Raw genomic sequence first — 18,938 nt, 5'->3', positions numbered from 1 at the left:
TTTTATTATTTATTTTGGATGTTCTCTATTTAAGCAGTTTGCCTCAAGTTTTATTGAGGGTCATGCCCCTGAAAAAAAGTGCAAGCAACTTTTTTCATCTCGGAGAGGCACAGCAGTCTGAGGTTTCGCTGAAAGTGCAGAAAACCAGAAAAGCAATGAACAGGTCTTTCTTTTTTTTCTTGTCCACAGCTGTTCCCCGGACCAGTGCCACTCAGTGCAGCTCCGTCCCCGAGCCCCGCAACGGTCGACGTATGGGCAACAACTTTTCAGTCGGTGCCTTGGTCCGCTTTGAATGCAACCCAGGTTATCTGCTGGAGGGATCAAGTGTCATTGAATGTTTGACTGTTCCCAACGCTCTGGCTCAGTGGAACACCTCCATACCCAGCTGCATCGGTAGGACATAAATAATGGAAACTGATGGAAAAAACAACTACCGTATGCACCGGATTGCAAGGTCCATTGTCAATGAATGATCTATTTTTGAAATTATGCTACAAGGCGCAATAAACTATAAGATGCTTTAAGTGAGAAAAAAAAAATTCATAGATAAAGGCCTGTACACACCAGGACGAATTTCGCACGCGATATTCGCCGACGTTTAACGCCTCGTGACTAAACAAAGGACACCAATGTGAGTGTGCGCACCGACGCGAAAAAACGGCACGCGTCAAAGCGTCACTTTTTTAAAAACGCCTCGGGTTCGTTTTTTTGGTTTGATGCGCCACGTCTAAAGCTATACAACCAATGAGAATGGCGCTTTTGCACACGTGTCTGGAGCTTCTGAAGTTACAGTAAAACACAACTTGGGGGCACTCAAACACAAAACTGCCTTTCTGAGCACACATACCAGCGAAGAAGATAGACGCCAAGTAGCGTCTACACTGCCGCGAAGAAATAATGACGGACATCCTAAAATATCCCCGAAAAAGCTCATTATACATTTTCAGCTCTTCTACCAGTCGATAAAACTCCCCATGTTCTTCTCTTCTCGTAACTATGGGATGTACCCAAAATCGACGTCTTTTCCGGCGTCTTTCATCATTCAAAAGAAAAATAATTTCTTCATCGCTGGAACTGGAGCTGGAGCTACTGGTGCTGGAATATTCATGTTTTCTTTGTATGATTCTGACAAGCACGTAAATACTTGCCCTCTTCTTCTGAGTGAAAAGCGACTTTAAGAAGCATAAAGTTGCGCAGTGCCACCTTGTCTACAGGGGTATTTCTGTTTTACATTAAGCGCCATCTAATGTCAGGTAATGAAATTGCATGTTCACTCGGCTCATCGTCAGCGAAATTCGCCTGGGTGTGTACACAAAAAACGTGGAGAATAACGGCTGGCGAATATTCGTCCCGGTGTGTACGGGCCTTAAGTCTGTAGTTTATTCATAATACCTGTAACTCCCAACTGTGTTAGTAACACACAACAATAGCAACACTGTCTACCGCTGCTACACGTTGGCAAGCTTTGCGTATTTCCAATAACACCTAACCTTCTTAGTAACATTAAAAATAAAATAAAATAGCACACAATCTTACACCACTACATTTTAGCAGCATTAGCATATTTTCAATTACACCCAACCTTGTTTCCAACACAAACAGCAGTACAACACATGTTACTGTGACTACACTAACTCCCAACCTTTCAAGTAACTTGTAAAAGGAAAAACCCTAAACAGATTAAAAGTACTGGAGAAGCTGCATTAAGCAATTTTGGAATTAAACAGCACTTTATTTCTTTAATCATACTTTTAAAACCTTATCGGTTAAGGCACATTCAATCTGTTTTCTTTTTTCTTATACTGAAAGATATTTTGTTGTGGAAATCAGACAATGTTGACTGTTCCCTTTAAGGACAAAAATATTTTAAGTTACCAAAATAAAAGCTCTGTTAATTTGGCTGGGTAAAAGCAACTTGTATATGAGATACAGGTGCTTAATATTGTGATCATTAAATACAATTAATTTTAACATTTTATCACAATGAAATGCATATTAATATTCAGGTAGTTTTTTTCTAACTCATACTTTTAAAAACACATTTGTGTTTCGGTAAAACTGTTTTTACAGCTGCTCAGATCACTGTATTTTGGAATTTTAAAAGTTCTTTTCAATCCCAAGTCTTTATTGTAAATAAGATGTTGTTGCTAGCTTACCTTATTAAATAAAGGTTAGATAAAATAAAATCATAATAAAATCATTATTTAATCTCTGCCAGTGTTGTTGGATAGTCACGGTTTTCCAGCCCAAAAGTCATGTAGAAACCTCTAGACTCAACAAAAAATGTTACGAATAAGAATCAGTAATTAATTAAGCATAAAAATCAGTCATTAATCATCCCTTGTTTATTACTTCCTGATTTGATTGAAAGTCCAACTTTGACACATTTTAATTAGATTGCATTTGCCATTTTTGCTGTCAGTCAGAGAAAAAAGATAAAATAATGCACAGATATTAAAATTTAGTATAGCAAACACTAATGTTTTTCTCAAACATTAAAAAACAATGAGAAAATAAAAGATGGAAATGAGAAAAACACAAATCATACACAAGGAGTTTTGGTAAAACTAATTAGCCTATGAACAAAAGTGGAAATTGTTCTTGTATTTTTACGTGAGTTAAAATATAAGCAAATCTCTTTGTGAAACATAATAGAAAAGGGTTTTTCAAAAACCCCTTCTTTTGAATGTAACATTTGATATTTCTTCAAATGGGTTCCCTCTTTTTTTTTCTTTAGTCATTTCTCTTTTACTTTTGTTTGTTTTTGTGTATTTCATTGTGCGGGGCTTATTTAATTATTATATTGCGTTCATTGGGATTGGTGTTTTCTGCATTCTTGTTTTGTTTTTATGTACAGCACCTTGAGCTGTTTTGTACATGAAAAATGCTATATAAATAAAATTAATTTGAATTTAATTTGAATTTGAAAATACATTTAAACACATTTTTTGGCAAATAGTGTTCTGACGTAATGCATTGTGGTCTATATTCGCCAATCTAGTGTACATCGATGCATGCTGGTTTTTTGCAGAGACTTCTGGGAAATTTCTAGGGGGACTCGATTTTGGAATTGTAAATTCAGACAGCACTACAAAATGGCGAACACACTATATAGTGCACTATTTAGTGAGTAGTGAAGGAATTCAGACATAGCGCTAATATTGTTAGCAACACATGACAGCTAAACAAAACGTAACTGTGACTACGCTAACTCTCAGCCTAGTTAGTAGCGCATACAGAGCAAAGTCCGACTCCACTACAAGCTAGGTGCGTTAGCATATTTACTATATATATTTCCTAATAACATCCAACCTTGTTTGTAACTCCTAAAAATAAACAGACGTTGTCCTAGAGAGCCCTGTGTCCTCTCCAAATTATTTTGACATCAGTAAACACAACAAGAACTAATCTATATTTAAGATGCTTTGGATTTTAAGGCTTCTTTTGAAATAAAATTTGGCTTACAAGTATGGAAAATATGGTAATCACTTCCAAACTACACTGTGATGTTGTTTTACATTTCATGTGATAACTTTTTTTATTTTTTATTTTGCCCTCTAGTGGTTTCTTTGCTTGCTTTCGTCTCCTTTTCCATCCTTTCTGCATTCCTGCCAGCCTCACACTTTTTGCCCCAGACGCTCAAACTGGTGTTTTGACACAGATGCAGGCTGCCAGCCGCAGCCTGCAGCAATGCAATGAGATCCAGCCGTGTGGCACACAGGTGGCGAGCTGTGCTCTGGGGCGCACACAGACACAAAGGGACTCACTTACAGATACATCGAAATATAAACACATACGGGATTTACAAAGCAAAACAACCTTCAGTCTTTACATACAAGAAAAGCAGCTGTTGGGTATTAGTCTCCAACGGATTACCAGTCAAGTTATGATTTTATTGAATTCAGTTTGAAACACTTTTCAATTCTCTTTTTCCGCTTGCACATGAAAGCTTGCATTATTCATTACCTAATTGTTTTTTGTTTTTTTGTTTTTTTGAATGCAAATGTTTTCAGGCTTTGGATTTCATTCATTCTGAGTTTATTACAGAACGGCTTCATTGTAACTAAGCGAACTCTCCTCTGTTATCAAACAGTTCCATGTGGTGGTAATCTGACCCAAAGAACTGGCACCATCCTGTCTCCTGGATTCCCCGAACCATACCTCAACAGTCTCAACTGTGTTTGGAAGATTACTGTTCCTGAAGGCTCAGGAATCCAGGTTTGCAGGGACGGGGGGTGGGGGGCGGGGTTCTTCTTGTTAAAATTCTGGCTCGGATCCAGCCTCAGCATTCTGTAATTGGGGTTTTATTTATTTATTTATTTTTTATTTGAATTTTCTAAAGCTGCCCTGTTTAGTATGAGCCCAGACGAGAAATATCTTTTTTGGACCACAAAGCCTCAAAGTAATTTGAATGTCTCTGTTTACTGTTGGGATATTTTTCTTTATTACCACAGGCTTAGTAAAAAGGATCCATACCTGTAACCTTCTTTATGAAGGAATCAAACTGACCTTGAGCTAACGTAAAATTTAATTTAGCTAATAAAAATCTAAAAATAATCTTTTAAAACCTTTCCTTTATCCTTTATCCTTTTTTTTTAGTTTGCATATTATTCGTTTTTTGTGTGTGTACCAAATGTGTGACGGTTCCACATAAAACCTGGGCCGGGTCCCTGCTGATGTGCCGGCTGAGAGTTTTTCCAGCCACTGTTTCAGCCCCTGCATTTAATAACCTCCGAGCCGTCCCTCAACTATTAGCCCGCCTCCTCAGCTGACCGTCCTTGCAGGTCAAATACCCAAGATGGCAGACGGGCCTGTTTGCTATGCTGCTCCATACACCAACACCGCATCAGCTCTCAGGCGAAATGACTGGAAAGCTGCACCATAGAGCCAACTGTACCTTCTCTGAAAGAATAAACCAGGAAGGTGTAGATTCCTGATCACCGCTGCTACCATTTGTTTTCCAACAGCGACAATGACGTCCGTTCGCTTGGCGGCCGAATCGTTCCCATCCCCACAAGGTCCTCATCTCACGTTCCCTGTGTCACTGCTGCTTTCCTCTCCCAGCTTCCAGAAACACATTAGATTGGAGTGTCACGATCCAGAAGAGAACTTAAAAGGAGCGAGGTGCCTTGTTGGCACATTTGCCGTGGCCCCCTAATGAAAGATCAATCTGTGATGTGCCTCGTCTCTCCAGGAGCTCAGTGTGCCAGAGCCCATGCAGACCTGTTAATTGGCACATATCCAATCTATAACCGTCGAGGGAAGAAGCAGAGAAACGGACGGGAAAGAAAAAGTGAAGGAAGGCTTCGAGAGTGAAAAACAAAATAAGACACGACATCAAAAATGCTGCGGAAAAGAATGACATTTAGACAAAATCTTGGGGCAATTATGTAGTAATTGACACAGCATAAGCCCTTTTTATTTGTCTATTAATTTTTTTTTTTTTTTTTTTACAGAAATTCAAAAGGCAAATTAGGTTTTTAAAAGTTATTTACAGTCCCATGTTATGCAAGCTTTTGGATTTCTTCTTCAACTGATAGCTTGAATTTATATAATTAAAAAAAATCATCTACATTAAGGTCAGCTTAGATGTAACAGCTAAACACAGAGTCTATTATTTAAGTATTACCTTCCTAGACAACCTTATATTGGGCTTGAATCCTTGATTTTCTGGATTTATTGCACATCAGTCGCAGGTTCTGATCCGTTACGTCATATTTTAGTTTTTAATTATCCTGTCATTACCTAACTAATTGCATTTCTTTTCCACCTGTCTTGAACATGTCGGCTTCAGATCCAGGTAATCAGCTTCGTCACAGAGCAGAACTGGGACTCGCTGGAGGTTTTTGATGGCGGCGATAACACGGACACTTTGCTTGGCAGCTTCTCAGGTACTGTTTGAGTGATGGCTCATTTAGAAATTTAGAGGGAAAAAAAGTAAAAGGGGATAACAGGGTACCTCACACACTTTTAATGCAGCAGATGCTACATTAGGGATGTCCCAATCCGATTTTTTTGGCCCCAAACCGATTCCAATTCATCTGATTTTGAGAATCAGAGCTTTTTCTGACAAACTTTGGCTAGTTGTGTCTGTTTGCACTTCAGAGTTTTATGGCTTGTTATTCCTGTCAGCAAATCAGATCTCATTTATTTCACTTTTGAAACCAAATCAATGCATGTTAGCATGTAACACCCTACCTGAAAACACAGACTTATTTTGATTATTAAAAATGTATTCATAAAGAAAAATGACATTCTCCAAGATGATTATTTTTTTTCAATTGATGTGTCTCAGATGGAAGAGCGGTTTGAGGAGTGTGAGCCATTGTGTTCCACATAGTTATTTCTGCTCCCATTGTTTTGGGTGTGTTAGACAGGATTTGGCACAGCAGTCCGCCTCTTCAAAGAAAAAGAAAAGAAAAAAAGTATTTTGACAACTTACATAAAAAAAAAAAGACAACCCACGAATAATTCCTTACATAATCAAAAATGAATAAATAAATAAAAAGGAAAAGTTAATTCTTATTCTGCTTCTTTTTTTTCTGAGGACTACCTTAGAAAATTAAATTATGAAATTATTATTAGAAATGTATTCGCAAAAAATTTTAGAAGACAGAATTCATGTCCTTTGAAACTTTTTGAAAGAAGTGCATCCAGTTTGGAAGTAAAATGTAAACTAATGACATTTTTTTAATTGTGTCGGAAACAATTTTATTCATCCAAAGACACAATCACATCAAAAAAATGGAAAATGTATAGATTTTTATGCTTCATGGCTGTTGTCCCTCAGGCACCACAGTTCCAGCTCTACTCAACAGCACCTCCAATGAGCTCTACCTGCACTTCTTCTCTGATATCAGCGTATCTGCAGCCGGATTCAGGCTGGAATACAAAAGTCAGTGGAAAAACAAAATACTTTTAATAACTGAAAAAACTTGCATGTGTTTCTCACACAAACACATTCATATTCTACAATTACCGTACTGCTTTGATCTTTCTCTGCTTTATTTGCCTTTATTTTGTCCCCTCAGCTGTTTCTCTGACAAACTGTCCAGAGCCTATAGTTCCTATGAACGGCATTAAGATTGGCGACCGTCTTCAGATGAATAATGTGGTGTCCTTCCAATGTGAACCAGGCTACACTCTACAGGTAACTTTATCTTGACATCTGCTAAACTCTATTAAAATTTTAGTTTTTGCAGCTAATTTTGCATTTAGATCAAGAAACATTTTGTCAAATTAGCCAGGAAAGCTTCGGATTGTTAAGAAATTTCAATTTTGTTGAGACCTGTAAATTCCACTGACATGGAAAGATATCTGGCTGTTTTGAACTGAATAATTTGGATAAACAATACAATTTCAAATAATGAAAAAGTAAAATATGAAATATAAAAGTTTTAGTTTCATTAAATATAAAGGTAAAATATGAAAGTTTAGCTAAATGAAATATCAATAAAATACAAAAGGAATAGCAAATGTCTAAAAAGGATGTGCCTTTTTTGGTTGAAATAGATGAAACTAAAAATTATTTTGCTGGTCTAAGTTTTATTCAGTCATGGCGATAGAACAGCTTTATAAACTATATAAACTGCCATGCTTCTTTCATTGAATAATAAAATGTAATTTTTGTAATGCGATGAAAACATGTATAGTGGGTAATGACACCGGGGACATGTGGACTACATGATTATGAAAGTTTTAACATTTCACATGCCTGAAACATTCTACTAGTCAGGGAAAGGTCTTCAAAGGAGTGAGGAAGCGTCTCCAAACGCAAAAGAAAAAAAAAAAAAGAAAAGTTCAGTTGCCTTTGATTCAAGCTTCTTAGGTGTAGAGAGAGTTATTTCGCTCCCTTTGGGATTTTTTTTTTATCATTTCTACTTTGATTTTTCATTTTTCAGCTTCTCATATACTGAAAATTATTGTTTGTTTGTTTTTGTTTTTTTAGGTAATACCATCTTTTTATATTAAAATGTCCATTTAAGAGACAAATTATGGCCTACTTCTATATACTAAATAATAACATGTATATGTACTCTTAAATTTATTATATTTCTCATATTTATTATTACATTGTAATAATACACCACTGATCCTGACAGAAGTACTGTTACAGTTATTAAATAATAATGTTTCTAGATCATAAAGCAGTAAAAAGAAATTATCAATAAAATATAACATTTTGTAAACTATAACATGTATCCTATTGATCTGATCTGATCTGAAAAAGAGAAAAAAATGGAAAACTACTACGTTGACTACAACTCTAGTTTTTTCAATTGTTTTAGCAGCAACATAGTTTAAAGATTATGTAATCATTGAATAGATAAATCTTTACGTAGAACTCTTAGAAAAGCGATTTAATAAAGCCATAAACTAGTTATAACCTCAACATATTTTATTTAGGTATTTTTTGCCAAATTTTACAAATTTTACTAAAGACAGTTCCTTCTTTGATCTGTTTAATCACAAAATATGGAATAAACTGTTTCTCATGAACAAATCAAATTGGTTTTAGAAAACAGTTTACAGTTAAATTGATCCTAAAATCAGTTTTGGAATTGAAACTTAAATTGAAAATGCAGTATTTCAGTGAAACCAGCCCTCTTAAATAATACACGTACGTATATTTTCTATAGAAAATTTGTTCTGTCACATTATGGTGCCTCATCTTACTACCGTCTATGGGTTTTCAGTCATGTCCAGCCTTTTTGTTGTCCTACACTATATTACCAAAAGTAATGGCTCTCCCATCCAAATGATCAGAATCAGGTGTTCTAATCACTCGGTCTGGCCTCAGGTGGATAACATCAAGCACTCAGGCATGCAGGCAGTTTTTACAAATATTTGTGAAGCAAAGAGCCGCTCTCAGGAGCTCTGTGCATTTCAGTGTAGAACTGTCATAGGATGCCACCTGTGCAACAAATACAGGAATTATGGTGTGGGGTTGTTTTTTAGGACTTGGGCTTAGTTCTTACTGGCCTTAGTTCTAGTGAAAGGAACCCCCTAATGCTTCAGGATACCAAAACATTTTAGACAGTCCATGCTCCCAACCTTGAGGGAACAGTTTGGAGCGGGCACCTTCCTCTTCCAACATGACTGTACATTAGTGCACACAGTAAGGTCCACAAAGACATGGATGACCGAGTCTATTGTGGATAAACTTGACTGACCTGCACAGAGTCCTAACCTGAACCTGATAGAACACCTTTGCGATGAAAAGAGCGGAGACTAAGAGGCAGGCATCTCCACTGACATCAGTGTGTGGAGGAAGAAGAATGGTCTAAAATTCCTAGATACACACTCCTCAACCTTATGGACAGCCTTCCCAGAAGAGTTGAAGCTGTAATAGCTGCAAAAGGGGGATTGACATCATATTGAACTCAATGGGTTAGGAGGTTGTTCTATCATTGAATCAATTTAATATCCGGATTCAGGCCTGACCAATCAAGCCAGTTTGATGTGAATACATTTATTTTTAGATCCACCTCCTTTTAGAGTTTTTGATTGTATTTTTTTATTTGTTCTGCATATAACTTTTTAAAAGCCATTGTGTCTTATGCTTGTGTATTACCATAGTTTCCGCACTATAAAGCTTACCTATGAAGCCTTAATTTTTTTTAACGACCATATGCTTTCTAATCATACAGATTAATTCCAATTGGGCTCACTGATGTCAAAGAGATTTTAATAGGTACAAGGCGGTCTGTCAAAATGTTTGCTCGGACTGCGCTAACACGGCTAACATGTAGCGGTGTCAAACTGTACTCTTTTTACGTATCACTAAAAAGGTTGCATGGTCACAGCGAAGTTTGTTTTGGCCAAATCAGTCTGTTATTTTTACGAGTTTCAAATAAAGGCTATGTCCGAATTACCACCCTAACCTCTGACTACAAAAAAAACTTTATAGTGTGGGACCATGTAGTGCCCTGAATTTTAAAAGCAATTCGGAGACCATGCTCTATACTTCTTATACTGTCTCTTATACTGTCTTATGAAGATAAAACTGTTTATGATTTATTAAAACGTGTATTTAAATAAATTTTTTTGGCAGGACTTGTTCCGACCCAATGCATTGTGGGCTACATTTGCCAATATAGTGGGCATTGATGCCCATTGGTTTTTCGCAGAGACTTCTAGGAAATTTCTAGGACACTCGATATTGGAATTGTAGATTCTGACAGCACTAGAAAATGGCCCCTATATAGTGCACTAAATAGGGGTTAGGGTGGGAATTCGGACATAGCCCAAGGTCTTCTCACAGCCTCACAGTAGTGTTTCTTTTAGCGACATTTTGTTTATTTACGAGCTACAAACAAGGTTGTGTGTTATTTTGAATACGTTAACCCGGCCAACGTGAAACAGTGTCGAACTGTGTTCTTTTTATGTTATAATAACTAGATTGGGAGTTAGCGTAGTTCCAGTAGCGTTTGTTTTAGCGACATTTAGTTTATTTATGAGCTGCTAAAAAGGTTATGTGTTATGGTGAACACACTAAGGTAGCTAATGTGTAACAGAGCCAAACTGGGTTTTAACAAGGTTGGGAGTTAGTGTAGTCACAGCGATGTTTGTTTTAGCAAAGCACTCTGGTTTTTTCATGTGTTGCAAACAAGATTGGGTGTTGTAGGCATTGTAAATGCACTAATGTGTCACAAACAAGTTCTAAAGATAGTGTGAACGCAGCTAATAAAGTCTGACTGACATGACTCTTAATGAGCCTTGTAGTTCAGTGCACCTTACACATATGTTGAATAAATAGACCATTCATTGACGCTATAATACCTGTGATACACGTTTTTATTTGGTAAGAATAAAGATGTTCTAAGATTGTAAACATCTGAGCTGGATAAGAACGTTTGTCTGAACAATAAAATCCCAAATTTAGGACTTCAATTTTAACAATGCAGTAGTTCAAATGTATTTATTAATAGATAGTTTAGTATACTTGATGGCTAAACATTCTTGACATTTTGGCCTTTTACACAGTCATGTCTCTTTTTAAAATGACAGAAAAATTGTATTTAAAAATATCCAACTGTCAGAGTTTCCATCAATCTATAATGCCATTTCCACTGCAGTGGTTACTTTTACATGCAGATTATAAACCCAAGTGAAATCAAATTTCCATCTTCCACTGAAATCCAGGCATATCTCTAACATTTAATTATGAATAAATGAACAGCAAATGAATAAATGATAGATTGTGAGTTTAAAGTCTAGTTTTCTTATTTTTCCTGGGGCATTGCAGCATATCTTGGAGTGTTACCCCCATCTGAAGCAGAGATATCATTGATGGGATGTGCTTTATGGTGCATGCACAAGATAAGAAGAGTGCCACTGCTGCTCAAAAGAAACTGTTAAATGCACTGTCAGAAATAATTAGGGAGTCCCATTTTTCCCCCACATACACTGATTTTTGACTTGTACCCCATTCACATCAGTGGGCGGATAACCTTTGCTCAGTTTCAGCATCATTATTCTTTTAGTGACTATTATCCTGCCTTGTTGATTCCTAAAATGAATAGCCATAGATTACAAAGCCTTTTAATCTAAGACTTTCTTGTGATTGTAATCAGTAACTCTGCCATAAATTCAAGAGGATGGGGAAAAGGGGATTCATACATAAATATATATATTTATATATTTTTTTCAATTTTGAAACATTTCTAAAACTCGTGTCAAACCTTCATCCTAATGAAATCAGTGACAGGGCCCAGACAAATCAAAAAGAAACAAAAAAAACAGGACGTATATTAGCTGCTTAGAACAGGGTTCGATCATCTTTCCAAGATCACCTGAGTCAGACTTGCATTAAAATCATGATTTTGTTTGAATCTTTTACTTTTTATTTAACTGGCAGCCAGTTTTTTTCATTTATTTATGTCCAGATTTTAGGTAAGTGCAAGATTTAAAACAATAAACTTATCTGTTTTAAGCAGGATGAAAGGAAACTACCTGATTTTTTGAAGAATAAGTCATGTTTTATTTTGTTTTTTTGTTTTACATTGTTATGTTTGGGGGCGACTTATGATTAGGTGTGAAATAGCAACAACCACCAGAGGGCGCTGTAGGTGGATCAGTATTTAATACTGACATCAACTCAGAAGAAGAAACCCCACTCATTCTTACGCCGGCCTTGCTGGAATTGTTCCATAGCACACAGAGGAAAAATAATTCAACAGATTTAGTGTTTTGAAGTGAGATGAAGTTCAGTTGACTTGTTGGCATTTCTTTATAATTATTGGAATATTTGTTCATAGGTTGCACTGATACATTAGACTCCTCCTGTGTCTCATAAATAAGCATCAATATATAACAGTAGTGACGTGTGCAGAGATTCAGTTTGGTACCGTTATCTAGTCCAATAATTATGATTTTTCTTTGTTGTGGTTCTCGTATTTTGTTAAATAAATTTCTCTCAAAAATGCGACTTATACTTGTTTGTTGGTGTTTTTAAATAAGATTTTATTCTTCATTATTAAACTAGTCCGAAAAAATCCAAGTTTTAATAGACAGGGATCCCATCAATATGTCTCTTTTGTTCTCGTGCCTCCTTTGTTTTTTTAACATCTTTTACGATCCGTACTGTCACCTGGAGATGGGCGGAACTTTGCCAAGATCCTAATTTACCTGTGGTTTCCTGCTTTGGTTTTCCTGAGCGTCCGTTTTGTTTCTCACAGGGGAACTCCCACATCACCTGCATGCCTGGAACTGTCAGGCGATGGAACTACCCACCTCCTCTTTGCATTGGTAAAGCACATTTGTTCAAATAGTGTATTTCATTCGGTTTCCTGATCCTCTTCTGCTCTCTTGCGCAAACCGTCCGCGTTCTTTTATTTGTCAAGTGTTTAAACTCTATTAAATCACTTATTTGTATCTCTATTTACTATCAAACGTAGGAAATTCAGATAAATAAATTCTTATTTTAGGTTTCACATGCCAAAGCTAACCTTTCTCTTAAAGTACTTTTTATTCCCTGTTCCTTTTTCAACATGTGAAATCTTTTGAACCATGATTAACAGTGCATGTGCTTTTAATACATGCACTGAAAGAAACTGCATTAGCGGCACTCCTTTTGTCAACGCTCCTTCCTCTGGAAAAGCTTTGACAAACGAGTTGCACTTATTAGAACAACCTAATAAGGTTTAATTAGTTCCATCTTGAACCGGGATTGGAAGAAACGGTGGGGAGATTCTTTGTGATCACAGGCATCAGTTATTTCCTGATAGCTGCAGGCTTTTTTTGCCTATTACAGGATAACATTTAGCCTTTCACTTTTTCTTTCAAGGAAGACGTAACCATTTTTCTCTCTGGTGGTTTTCTCACAATGTGTATTATCTTTCTCTTTTTTGTCCCCATTTGCCTTTTAATCCTATCCACTTATTTTTTATTTTTTTTAGTACTCCTGTCTCTATTTCAAATAGTCAGCTTGTTCATCTTCTTTCACTCTTCACATCTTTTTGCTGGCGACATTTTGATGTCAGTATCTGTTTTTTGCTGGACGTTCTCCCTGATCCCTTAACTTATGTCTCCCCGCTTCTCTTTGTTGTCTTTGATGCAGTAAAGTCTAAAACATGAACATGTGATATGTGTAGCTTTTTACATGATTTATTTATTCTTTACTGTCTTTATGAAATGCTTTTTTTCTATTTTTATTCTGAGAAATAATACCTTTAATTGAATCTTTTATCAATCATTTTATATTACAGAAATGATTTTGTTTGTTTTGTCAAATATTTTCAAGTATTAAAGGTTCAGTTTATCTAAGCTTTTTGATTTTATTTGTTTTTATGGTTCATTAAACTGGCTTTTATTGTAATTTTTTGTGTTTTATTTTATCTTATTGGACAATCAATTGTCTGCAGATGCTAATAAGACCTTCTTTTCTTTTATTCCTCCTCTCTGGATTCTGCCAGCTGAGTGTGGAGGAATCCATGAGGAGATAGAGGGAATGATTCTTAGTCCTGGTTTCCCTGGCAACTACCCTAGCAACAGTGACTGCACCTGGAGAATCTACCTGCCAGTGGGTTATGGTGAGCAACATGCAGCATGTCACATTGGCATTTTTACATTCAGAGTAAAATTACATTTTTATAGCAGTTTCTATTTACTGTTAGGTGTAGAAAACTCTGGAATTTTGTTTAATTCATAAAATAACATCTTTTTTTAAAGTCTGACTCAATCGTCTGTTCCCAGGAGCCCACATACAGTTCCTTAATTTCTCCACTGAGGCTAACCATGATTTTCTTGAAATACGTAATGGGCCTCTGGATACCAGCCCTGTGATTGGTCGATTCAGCGGTCAAGATGTCATCTCCCCTCTTCTCACCACCTCCCATGAGACCACAGTATACTTCCATAGTGACCATTCACAGAACAAACCAGGCTTCAGGTTTGAATACCAAGGTAAGAACCCAGAGTTATGGTTTGGTTATGGGGTTCCTTTGACCAAAAAAGATTTGTGAAGACATATTTAGTTTCTGATGTATCATTCAACAAACGTCCGGTATCTTTTAGTCAATAAGAGCCCAACAAAAACAGTACCAAGCCTTGAAATAATGGGTACACTTCACTTACTATAGAATTCCCTTCAGCATCCTGACCTGAAAGTATCATTTTTCTGTCAGAAGTTAACCCCTTCTGACGTTGTTGTGGGTGGATTGCAGCCCACTCGTCCTGACAATGCCGCTTGAGTTTTGTAGACATGGAGCCCTTTTAAGGTCCAGCCAGAGAAATTCAATCTAGCAGGCCCTAAACTTGGTGACTGCAAAGCTTTGATTCATTTTCAGTTTACCAATATTTTTATTTTATTTTTAATTTTTCTAACTCTGTTGGGCAGCAGGATTTCTATGTAACACGTCAGTGCATGTTATGATCACATGTGTCCACTTTGAACGTATCTATATTTTTTCTTAAATTTCCTGTTTTTTCTTGATGCACCTCATTTTAGTGTTGTGGTGGTGCTTTTCTTTTGGCTGAGATTATATCTTTAAAAAAAAGGGGGGGGGGTGGCAATATTTTCACTGTACTTTGGGGTTCTAGCAATAAATATATCATTTTTTTTTCATTCGCCTTTATTTAACCAGGATAAAAAAACTCATTGAGATTAAAAATCTCTTTTTGCAAGAGCGTCCTGGCCAAGAGGCAGCAGCACAACAATAACACACAACCCTTATAAACACTCACACTCAATCATAAAAGCATTTACAGTTTGAAAGCTTTGTCTCACGTTCATTTAAAAGTATTTTAAAAGAGCCCAGGGAGATCAAATATTTCAATTTATTTCACATGCAAATCCAGGCTTGTAGATTTTTTCAACCATTTTTTTCTGACAATTCGTTGAGCCTTTTCAGGCTGACCTTGAAGAGAAGTGATTAGTGATTGGAAACCATGCTGAATGGTGGTTAGATGGTGGTTACCTAAGCAACAAAAAAGCTTCCTTAAACTTCCTTGCTACTTTAATCACTTTAATCAAAAAAAAAGATCCTTCTAAAATCTGTTCTCCAACACATTTACATCTTATCAAAGTTGTCAAACACACACAGTACCTTTTTTATTTTTTATTTTTAATGAAACGTAATCATAAACAAAACTTTTATTTACAATAGTACTTATAAATCACTAACCAGGCTCATTTGGTTTGAAAGATTTGTCTGACACATCTAAACCTGCTATAATCAGTAGTATAATATGTGTTACATGCATTTCTGAGACCTCTATCTGAATAGTATTATCCAAATGTTCCTTAAAAACCTAATGGATATTATTTCTCCCCTGTAGTTCATCGTCATTCTACAAGGGAATCTCAAAAACACTTTTGGTGGGGAAAGTTTAGCAAATTTACAACACTTTATGGTGACAAAACCCTCATAAATTGTTATTAGTTTTGTTAAATGACTTATTGATGTATTGATATATTTCAAAATGTATTAATAATAATTCCTTATAATTTAGTTAAATCATGTAAAAATGGTGTGGTTTAAATTTGAGACAGTGGGGATATAAGGTGTATTGAACAATCATGTCAGTATTTTTGCCTCCTAAACTAATATTATTGTGAACAAAAACTTACCAAATTACCCAACCTGTCATAATTATTAATATCTATGTTTTGTAAAAAAAATTGAATTCATTTTTTTTAGTGTGTAGATTTCCTCAAAGGGTTTAAAAAATATTTTAAATTGAAATATTTCCGTTAATTCTTAGAAGTAGTGGGCCTTACAGGGTTAATTACTGTGGATTAAGATTTTTAAAATCTTATATATCAAGGTAGTAGGTTTATATTAGCTGAAAATGTGTAAAATGTTCTATTTTTTCAGTTTTTAAAGAGCTGTTGCTGAGTAGAATAACCCTGAGAAGATCTGATCAGTAGTGTTGTGTTTACTATTGTGTATTGAGGTAAACCTGTGTGCCATTAGCAGCTCCTTGGTGTAAGCTTTAACATTAACATTTTGAAAACACCCTTAGCACCAATTCATTGTGTGGGTTAATGAGCACATGCAACCAGGTAATTACAAGTGTTTGTTGATACTTTTTAACAAAGGTGTTAAAAATCTGCACGACTGTGCGTCATCTAAAGGTTTCACTTTAGCTTGAAAAAAACTGCCCCCTTCTAAATTTGTAAAATACACGAAGTTTGTGTTTTTTCCTCAACAAAGCCAGCAAATTGAAAGGTAGTGAAGAGTGTTTACATAATTATAGGTAATTTGAGCATTTGCATATAAATGATGCATTGTATTTGGAGATTGTCCTCTGTTGCATTAGCTATCCCCCATGAAAGCAAGCTGTGACCGGTAGAAATCAACTGCTTTAGCCATGTGAGTCTTCAAGGCTCCCTGTCTGTTCTGGTTTTGGATTACAGAAAGTCTATTATAATATGTTCCAGATTCAACTCTTTTGTTTGAACGATCATCCAAAAACACTAAAAAATACAATATTGTCTTGTATTTTGTTGTATTAACAGCTTCCAGTCAGCTTTAAGTGTATAAATTCAAATTTTTAAAAATGAAACTCCCCACTTTGTTTGATTCAAAAAAGACTAGTTTGTGTGAAACTGTTTTGCAGAACCAGAAACATGGTGGCTTTTTAACTACAGTCAGGGAACTAAGTATTTGATCCCTTGCTGATTTAGTAAGAAATAGACAGTCTGTCATCCTCACGTTTATTTGAACAATGAGAGATAGAAAATCACAGAAACAACAAAAAGAAAAATAAAGAAATCAATTTTAAAGACTAACTATTCTTTGCATTTGATTGAAGGAAATAAGTATTTAAACGCTCCGGCTGAAAAGTACTTCGTTGAAAAACCCTTAAAAAATAATATCTGACCCCAGAGGTCAGATATTTATTGTAGTTGGTGATCAAGTTTCTGCATAATAAGGAGGAATTTTGGTCCACTCTTCTTTACAAATGACTTCAATATCATTCAGATTTGGTGTCTGTTGCTTAGGACCGGGTCCAGAGACTGGCTGAGCTTCCATGACCTCAATCTGCTTCTTCTTCAGTTGGTCCTAGGTTGTCTTGGTTGTATATTTTGGGTCATGATCCTGTTGGAAGACCCATCCATCTCCCAGTTTTAGCCTCCTGGTGGAGGGAAGGAGCTTCTCACTCAGGATTTGATGGTATATGGCTCCACCCATCCTCCCATCCAAACGGTGAAGTGACCCTGTACAGATACCACCCCCAAAGCATAATGCTTCCACCTCCATGCTTTACAGTGGAGATGGTGTTCTTGGGGTCATAGGGAGTATATATTTTCCTCCAACCACGATGGGTTGAGTTGATGCCAAAGAGCTCAGTTTTGATCTGATCTGACTTCATTACCTTCTCCCAATCACTCTCTAAATCATGAAGGTGCTCACTGGCAAAGTTCTGGCGGGCCGGTATATGGGCCTTCTTAAGCAGAGTCTCGTCTTCTCCCAATTCCAGTCTTGTTCCAGTCTACAATCTTCTCCCTTAAATCCACAGAAAGCTCTTTAGTTGTTCATATGTTGAAGACTTTGGAGTCTGATTGATGGACTGACTGTGTGGACAGGTGTCTTTTCTACAGCTGACAGGCAAGTTAGGGGAGTCTAACTGGTCTGTGTGAACCAGAGCGCTTAATTGGGGATCAAATACTTTTTTCCCCTCAATGAAAATGCAAATAAATGTATATACATTCTTTAAAGTTGATTTCTTGATTTTCTATCTCTTACTTTTCAAATCAACCTAAAGTTTGGATCATAGACTGTCAATTTATTTTTTGGTGGGCAAACCTACAAAATCAGTAAGGGATCAAATACTTATTTCCTCCACTGTATATGTGTGTGTGATGTTAGCTATCATCAAAATGTGCATTCCCACTGTTTTTCTGCAGCGATACCCTTCCTAATAGGGGCCATTACAAAATTCCTGGATTTTGTTTTGGTTTTATCGGGCTTCTTAAATCATCACCTCATCTTTTTTTTTTGTCTCAAGAGCACCATATAGCTCATTATAGCAGAACTTAATTAAGGTATCAGGATTTAATGGCATGTTTAGAGCTGATTTAATTAAATCATGTAATTGCTTTTATTTTCCCCTCAGCATATGAGCTGCAGGAATGCCCAGACCCAGAGCCATTTCGTTATGGAGTAGTGGTTGGTGCTGGATATAATGTGGGCCAGTCCATTTCCTTTGAGTGTCTGCCGGGGTATCAGCTGATGGGACACGCCATCCTCACCTGTCAGCATGGTACAACCCGCAACTGGGATCATCCTTTTCCTCGCTGTGAAGGCAAGTCCTGTCACATTTTCTGTGATGTCTCCAGTGTTTTGGCGATTTTACGCTTTTAATTCAGTGGAAAACTAGTTTAATATTTGAATGCAAAATGTTACTAATTATAGAAAAACTTCCATACCAGATATTGCATCATTAGTGCAAATTGCAGCCATGGAGATAATTATTATCTATTATGAATA

General features: G+C 36.3%; 1 protein-coding gene across 3 annotated transcripts in view; it reads left to right on the top strand.

Moving 5' to 3' along the window:
• The window catches only part of csmd2 (CUB and Sushi multiple domains 2), a 279,666-nt gene that overhangs the window by 207,516 nt on the left and 53,212 nt on the right, over positions 1-18,938 (top strand). For all 3 annotated transcript variants that reach the window (XM_023959868.1, XM_023959867.1, XM_023959870.1), the window contains exons 35-43: positions 190-393; positions 4,094-4,218; positions 5,795-5,891; positions 6,791-6,895; positions 7,032-7,150; positions 12,681-12,750; positions 13,917-14,033; positions 14,197-14,406; positions 18,565-18,753. In XM_023959868.1, coding sequence (XP_023815636.1) covers positions 190-393; positions 4,094-4,218; positions 5,795-5,891; positions 6,791-6,895; positions 7,032-7,150; positions 12,681-12,750; positions 13,917-14,033; positions 14,197-14,406; positions 18,565-18,753 — 1,236 coding nt within the window. The remainder of the gene's footprint in view (positions 1-189; positions 394-4,093; positions 4,219-5,794; positions 5,892-6,790; positions 6,896-7,031; positions 7,151-12,680; positions 12,751-13,916; positions 14,034-14,196; positions 14,407-18,564; positions 18,754-18,938) is intronic.

This window comes from Oryzias latipes, chromosome 11 (genome assembly GCF_002234675.1).
Source record: "Oryzias latipes chromosome 11, ASM223467v1".
NCBI lineage: Eukaryota > Metazoa > Chordata > Actinopteri > Beloniformes > Adrianichthyidae > Oryzias > Oryzias latipes.
Note: the sequence above shows the minus strand (reverse complement) of the source record. Positions and strands in the feature narration are given on the sequence as shown.